The sequence below is a fragment of the Nicotiana tabacum genome, chromosome 12 (assembly GCF_000715075.1).
Source record: "Nicotiana tabacum cultivar K326 chromosome 12, ASM71507v2, whole genome shotgun sequence".
Classification (NCBI taxonomy): domain Eukaryota; kingdom Viridiplantae; phylum Streptophyta; class Magnoliopsida; order Solanales; family Solanaceae; genus Nicotiana; species Nicotiana tabacum.
Genome location: NC_134091.1, coordinates 43,937,329 through 43,945,108, shown reverse-complemented (window position 1 = coordinate 43,945,108; position 7,780 = coordinate 43,937,329). Strand labels below are relative to the sequence as shown.

The 7,780-nt window shown below is 34.6% G+C and overlaps 1 protein-coding gene across 2 annotated transcripts; it reads left to right on the top strand.

Moving 5' to 3' along the window:
• The first annotated feature begins 4,026 nt into the window (after window positions 1-4,026).
• Window positions 4,027-7,256, top strand: LOC107788183 (5-formyltetrahydrofolate cyclo-ligase-like protein COG0212). Of its 2 annotated transcripts, XM_075226424.1 has the most exons (6): window positions 4,029-4,528; window positions 4,641-4,731; window positions 5,475-5,701; window positions 6,119-6,194; window positions 6,534-6,659; window positions 6,872-7,256. In XM_075226424.1, exons 1-6 carry the CDS (start codon window positions 4,133-4,135, stop codon window positions 7,018-7,020), a joined length of 1,065 nt encoding a protein of 354 aa, XP_075082525.1. In that variant the 5' UTR covers window positions 4,029-4,132; the 3' UTR covers window positions 7,021-7,256. The 2 variants fall into 2 exon arrangements, with proteins under 2 accessions (XP_075082526.1, XP_075082525.1); XM_075226425.1 differs by lacking the exon at window positions 6,534-6,659 and having other exon boundaries at window positions 4,027-4,528.
• The last annotated feature ends 524 nt before the right edge of the window (window positions 7,257-7,780 follow it).

The window sequence follows — 7,780 nt, the reverse complement described above, 5'->3', positions numbered from 1 at the left end:
AATAAAAGTTTCTAGAAGTAAATATGACGCATCTATAAACAAGAGGCGAATTTAAGTACTCAACAATCAACATGTACCCTATGAAATAAATTACTTAACAATGTAGAATTCTCAACCAATTCAGTTAAATATCGATTAAAGTTTCCCCTTATTTTTTTGGTTCTTTTTCTCTTTCGTGTAATTGTTTGTTTATTATTGTAACTGAAACGTTGTGCGGCCAATGGAAACTGAAACGTTGAAGCAATGAAAAGTTGTAAACGAAAATGGATAGTCACGGTATGCAAGTTAATAATTACAAAATCTTCCCTTCTATAAACTAGTTGTATTTCCTTAATCTTCCTGTCAGATCTTGGTTTGGCCTTTTCTCGCAAGAAGTTCTACGCCATATTTTCACTTTCACTCGACTGGACACTAATGAAATCATACCCGGAGTTGAGTTTAATAAAGATGAACTGCTCATTTTTGTTAAAGTAAAGTTTTAGTTGATACAACGAAATATCTTAATATTCAATAGGGAAATAGAGCATTTTCTTTTTGTTTCTCCAGACATTTGGATCGGAGGAAAAGCTGTGATGTCTTCTCGAGATAATGTTCTCTCAAATTCTATCAACTGTATTTCCATCTTTTGTAAGATTTTTATTTTTTTTGTTTAAATTTGTTTTCTAAACAGTTTTGTTTTTTTCAGATACTTGAAGAAATGTTAGGATGACTTTTTGTGATATTCAATAATTTAATGACTTCTATAAACTAACATTCAAAAGATCTTTACACGATTATTTAACTAAATGCACCGAAAATCTTTTGATTTTACCTCTTATATTATTTATTTTTATTTTCCTTTACAAAGTGGAAATAAAATAGAATCTTGAGTTCAAATACACACATTTAGCATGAAAACTCTAAAACTGATCTATTCGTTTTACTAATTGTCCATCCTTGCATTAATAAATTATTATCCTCTAAAGATACTAATTAAAGAGAATTGTAGTGCTTTGTTTGCATAATCCTATTATAAGATTGTTAACACTAAAGAGGAAGCAACGGAGAGAAGACTTATATCACATGATCTTTCTTTTCAAAAAATAAGCATTAGCTTCCCTTCCCCAATAGCAATACCCTATTCGAACTTGCTTTACTATTTTATTTCTTACATATGTATGTTTTCCCTAAAATATTTGTTCTTTTTATTGTTTTGCATGTTTGTACGTCTAAGATTAAATATTTTTTGCTATTTTATACTCCACATTTTGTATCTATCTAATATTAACTAAACTTACAAAAATAATATGTTATCGCCCAAAGCGTGGATCAATTAACTAGTAACTAAGATAAGAGAGGTTAAAGTCCCACTAGGTATTTTATAAGAAAAGGTACACGAAGTGTTTAAAAGGGAATTCTTTCCTTTTCCATTTTATCAATAGAGGATAACTTGCATTCTTTTCTTTTCTCGATAATTAACAGTTTATTTATCATAGAGGCTTTGTTTTGAATAGCAAACGCGGACATCCCCTTTACGTGGATAATGCAACAAAGGGAGAGATCGGTCAACACTTTGTATATGGCTAAAATACGTATGGAAGTTGATTTATTTTAGGAGTAACGAGCTGTACGAGAGTTTTCAAGTTTGTTGTAAAATAAAAACTCTATGAGATTTTTATTAAGTGGTTGAACGTAGTTAATATGTTTCATCCAAGAATATATTACATTGGTTGCAAGCACCGATAACGACACTGATCATAATAAAGTGATAGTGTGATACCCCATAACGAAGGGCGTGCCGATGAGAGCGGGCCAAGTAGGACTGACAGACTTCTAGACTGATAAACTTCTGAAAAAGGGACGCAAATGTCACCTTAGGTGAACCGCACATTGGAATAGAAGAGAAAAGTAAAAAATTTTATGAGACACAACATAAGTTCATGATACGTGCGCGTTTTTAGGCTCAATGGTATATAGCGTAGTCCAAGGGACAAATTCATGAGATCTATTGAGCCAAACTGGACAGATAACCATATTTATTAAAATGTAAAATGCTCTGAATTTGATCAACTTCATATTCATTTCAACGTTCATTTTCCTGAAACTATAGAGATTAAATTAGACCACACTATTAATTTGATTAGAGTCATCACTTAATGCTGATACAATTCCAGATCAACCAGTGGAGGTGCTAGCTACTTTCTTTTATAATAATTTTTATAATAAAAAAAAAAGGTGTGAGTCATTCAAAATATGAAATGCTTTGGCTTCATCTTCAATTCTTACGTGTACTTTTCTGAAATTAGGTCAATTTATTTATTTAATTAGAGTTCTTAGGAAGCAGGGTCAGAGCTAGAGTTTTAGTTATAGTTTCGGCAGAACCTAATAGATTTAGTCAAAACTTCGTATTTATGTTAAAAAATTTGTTTAAATATAAAAATAATTCATTCAAAATCTAATAAGCTATATTTTCTAAAATCCAAAATTCATATGCTCAAAATTCTGATTCCGCTCGGTTGGGAAGCAATTCTAACCAACTCAACCCACAGGCTGGCTGGACCAGCTTCTTAGTGCTTGTATAATTCATCACATATTGAGAAAATTAATTACAAATGTACAACATGCGCGTTCTACGCCATGTTCTTTTTTTTGCTTGTTTTATATGTAGTATTTATTTTTTAAATCATGCATGTATCCCTCATTTTCTCTAATGTAGTACTTTTAACAATAATAATATATTCAGTGTGATTCTATAAATAAAGTCCGGAGAGAGTGAGGTGTATGTAGATTTTATCCCTACCTTGTGTGAGGTATAAAAATATTTTCGATAGATTATCTGCTCAGAAAAAGGGTTTTCAAAATAAGTTTGAAAAATATAGAAGTAAAGAAATTAGGATAAAAATACTAGAAAAAGTATTCACAATAAAATTAGTAAATATATCCAAAGTAAAAGAAACAATAGTAGTAATAAAATTAAAGAATAAGATAATAATAGAATATAATTTTAATACTGATAATAAGGAGAAAAGGGAGCAGATAAGGTGCTCTAAACTAGAATCATGCTCTTTCACGGAAAAGAGAAAAATTGCTCGACTACTTACTAACTTTTTTCTCTAATCTTCGACCTCTATGCTCTACTATATATCTAGGGTCATGTCCTCAGTGGCTGAATATGTGTCATGTCCTATCTAATCACCTCTCCCCGATTCTTTCCCGATCTACCTCTACTTCTCCTTAGACCTATCATTGCCAACCTCTCGCACTTCGTCATTGGAGCATATGTGCTCCTCCTCTTCACATGTCCGAACCATATTTGCCTCGCTTCCCGCATCTTGTCCATCACGGAGGCCACTCCCACCTTGTTCTGTATATTTTCGCTCCTAATCTTATGTCTCTTAGTATGCCTACACCTCTGTATAAGCATTCCCATTTCCGCTACTTTCATCTCTGAACGTGTGAGTTTTTGAGTGGCCGACACTCTACCTCATACAACATAGTTCGTCTAACAATCACTCTACAGAACTTACCTTTAAGTTTTGGTGGAACATTCTTAATTATCACATAGGATATAAGATGTGGGCCTCCATTTTATCGACCCGCTCCAATATGATTTCTGACATCATCGTTTATCTTTCTATTTTCTTGAATTATTGACCCAGTATACTTAACGCTTCCTCTCTTGGGGATGACTTGTATACCAATCCTCAATTCCACATCAGCCTCATGTAAAGCGTCAATGAACTTGCATTCCATGTACTCTATTATAATCCTGCTCAACATCAAACCTTTAAACTCTAACGTAGTACTTCATTTCCAAACTATATACGAATGAATTTATATTTGTTTGTTGTGTTTGTAAGAAATGTTTCTAGAAGTAAATATGAAGCACTATATACAAATGACGCAAATTTGAGTACTCAACATGTGCCCTAGGAAAAAAAAATTACCCCCTTAACATATAGAATTCTCAACTAATACAGTTGAATATCAATTAATTTTACCCTATTATCTGTTTTTGTTTTCTAAAGCTATAAGAAAAAGACCAAAAAAGAAGAAAAAAATAAGAAAAGGGGAAAAAGGAAAATCAGTTCCAAAAATCCAAATTGTGAATAATCCTTGAAGAAGTTCAAAGAGAAAGAAAGAACTACCATTCATGGAATTACACGTACTCCGAATTTTCTCTGCATTTCCATTCACTTCTATTCCCAAACACAGCCGAATTCTCTCCAAATCCCACTTCCCTATTTCTCTCAATTTCTCAGATAGTCCACAATTTTCATTCAAAGTGGATTGCCAGAAGAGAAACGACGTAGTTTTTGATGATGCAGCATACGAGGCGGAGCGTCACAGACTCGACGCCGAGGCGCATAAAGCCATGGCTGAAACCTCCGAAAGAGAGACCCAAGACCAAGAAGATCCGAAAGCTTGGAAATGGGTTATCCGAAAACGGATTTGGGACTTAATGGAAGCCCAAAATATAGCCCAATTCCCAAGGCCCGTTCATCATCGGATACCCAATTTTCTTGGAGCTTCAGTTGCTGCTAATAAGGTTCACAGATTACCTCTTTATGTGTTGTTTGTAAGAAAACTGAAAAGGGATTTTAAATAAAATAATTAAGTGAATTGTTTAGCTAATTTTATATTTTATTGTTTAATGGCAGTTGAGTGAATTGGAGGAGTTTAAAGGGGCCAAGTGTGTGAAGGTGAATCCAGATACACCACAAAAGCAAGTCAGGTTTCTCACACTTGATGGTGGGCTTTCATGAACTTATCTTTTTTATTTAAAAAAATGTTTAAAGTTTTGTTTTTTTCTTCTTCTAATGAGATGATGGTTGAATATTTATCTTTAGATTCATGAATATTTTTCTATAAATGAAGAGTGAAAGAGAAAAAAATTAGTATAGCAAGACTTTTGCATAGTTCTTTTTTACTACGGATAATGTAGAGTTATGAGCACTGGATTTGGATAAATGCAGTTTGAATTGAAGATTATGATAGAAGTTAGTCAAAGTAGTATTTAAACAAATTATTTTATATCCAACTTTAAGGTCACGGGTTCAAGACGCCAAAACAGCATCTTGCAGAAATGCAAGATAAGTCTGCGTTCCCTTCCCTGGCGCATAGCGATATCATAATGCACCGGGCTGCCCTTTTTTAATTAAAAAGCACTTTCTCAGAATGTGAGTAGTCAAATTCAGTATGTTTGATCTGGTTTAAACTTTTAGACAATATTCTCAGGACACAAATAGACCCTTCTCCAGCTTTGTCCAAAATATAGGCGAAATAGAAGATCATGAAATGAAATGCAGACCTTATTTCTTGAGATAGTAGGAATAACTTACTCTTTGATTAGTCTAAGAACCTATCTCTTACCGTGATTCATAAATTTTCAGTTCTAATGTCAGATTTTGTGCAGTTCAAAATAATATGAAGTTCCCTCTTTGACTTATAATTTGACATTGATTCACTCACCACTAGATCCAATTTTTCTGTAGGAGGGAAGAAGCTATTGACACCGCAGCCTCGCCTTAGGACAGGTTTTTTCTCTGTACTTGAATCTAGTATGTTATCTCCTGGTACCATTAAGGAGGCCTGCACCTCTGCTGGAGTTGCCAAATATGGACGACCAATTGGATTGGATGAGAAAATACAGGTGGATTTGATTGTTATTGGTTCGGTTGCTGTTGACCCCAGGACAGGTGCAAGACTTGGCAAAGGAGAGGTCAGCCTGTACCAATTTTTACCTGTCTACTTTTTCATCCTAGAAGAAGCTAGGTCTGGGAATTGGGTTATGTGTAATAAGAAGAAGTGAATGAAAACCCCCTCCACTTAGCCATATTGTAATAGAACATGAATAGACTGTTCCCGTAAAATATGATAATTTTTGTAAGATCTGGTACTTTTCCCACATAGTATATTGTCTGATGTTAACTTCTCTGCTGAAAGTTCTGCTTTTATATTCTATAGAATGGTTGATATTGAATATTACCCTCTTTAGCTTCTATATCATATACCCATTGGATGCACAAGAAGGCTCGTATTACTATTCTAAATAATCTTCTCACAGTTGCATTATCTAAGAAGAGGTAACTGAAAATTTTACTAGTAACTATAGTATACCGAGTCTCATTATGTGTAGGGATTTGCTGAGCTTGAATATGGCATGCTGAGGTACATGGGTGCCATTGATGACTCAACACCAGTTGTCACTTCTGGTACATTCCTTTCAAGACGCCTTTCTTCATCAAAGTTTAGCCTTTCGCACTCTTAAAATGCAAACCTTGCTTGTTAGTTGATCGAAATCAAGCTTTTATTTCCCCCCTGTTATCGTGGATGACGAAATAAATAAATTTGCTTGCTTGTCAAAATTATGGAAGGGTTGTTTCACCAAATGAAGGGGAGCAGTCGCTGATGTTTGCATTAGGGTAGGCTGCCTACATCACACCCCCTTGGGGTGCGGCCTTTCCCGGGTGCACTGGACTGCCCCTTTGGTTGTTTCACTAAATCTTGCATATGCTAAACTGATGTTCATTCTCTTTGGATGGCTTCCTCAGTTCATGATGAACAGCTAGTAGATGACATTCCTGTTAATAAGCTATTGATCCATGATGTGCCTGTTGATATAATATGCACCCCAACCCAGGTCATATTTACAAACACATCCATCCCAAAGCCTCAAGGTTAGTGGACTCCGTATGTATAATTGCTATCGTCAGTACCTGAAATCTCTTCTTGTTTGTGTGTATGTATCTCCGTTCGTGCTTTTCTTCTTATTTTCCCTCTCAGGTTCTTGTTATTTTAAATGTTCATATTAACTGCATATTTGGAGCTTTTCACATCACAGTGGCTCTATGGTGATTGCAGTTGGCTAACCTTTCTTATGATCATGCAGGGATATATTGGGAGAAGCTCTCTCCTGAAAAGCTTAGTCAAATTCGAATACTCAGACAGCTGAAAAGTAAAATTGAACAAGAAACTGGACAAAAGCTTCCAACTGGCCCTTCTGAGAAACTGCCACCTACTGCCCAGCGGCGACGCTGATATATTTACCTTTCCTTCAAAATATGAAGTTCGACAGGAAGTAAATTGTGTTATGTAGCCTTGTGTAGTTTTCTTGTACTTATTTTTAGGTCCAAAGCATACAACAAACTGTAAAGTCATTTAATAGCTAATAGACATACGCTGCAATGGTGATGTAAAAGAAATTTTCTTGTAAAGACAAACTTTTATTTTCATAAACCAAAGGAATTGTTAACAAGTAAACCATCTTAGTATTACATGCATTGCTGGGGAAGACTACAGTTATTCTCAAGTTTGAGACGAGATTAAATAACATCCCTTTACTATCCCACCTATACGTCTCTCAAGTTTACATAATTGAACATAAAACGTCTCTACATTAAATGTCTTCCCATTTAATTACGCTCTTTCACATAAAATACCAAATCAAGACAAGTCTAGCTTTTCTCTCCTTGCAATAAAACAATAGCTCTTCTCTAATTACTCCACCCATCTCCATTCTCCTCAAACAATTTTTCTTTTGATCTCAGATATGTCACGACCCCAATTTCCCTCCGTAGGATGTCGTGACGGCACCTAGTCTCTAAGACTAGGTAAGCCTAATAACTATGCGGAATAACTGAATATAAAGCTGATACTCAAACTTCATCATCTGAAATAAATAAAAACTGCGATTCACAATAGTTACAACTCCTAAAACCCAGTAGAAATAAGTCACAATCTCTAAAGAGAAATGCTAAATATCTTTATACATCAGAGTCTAAAGAGAATAAGGAAGACA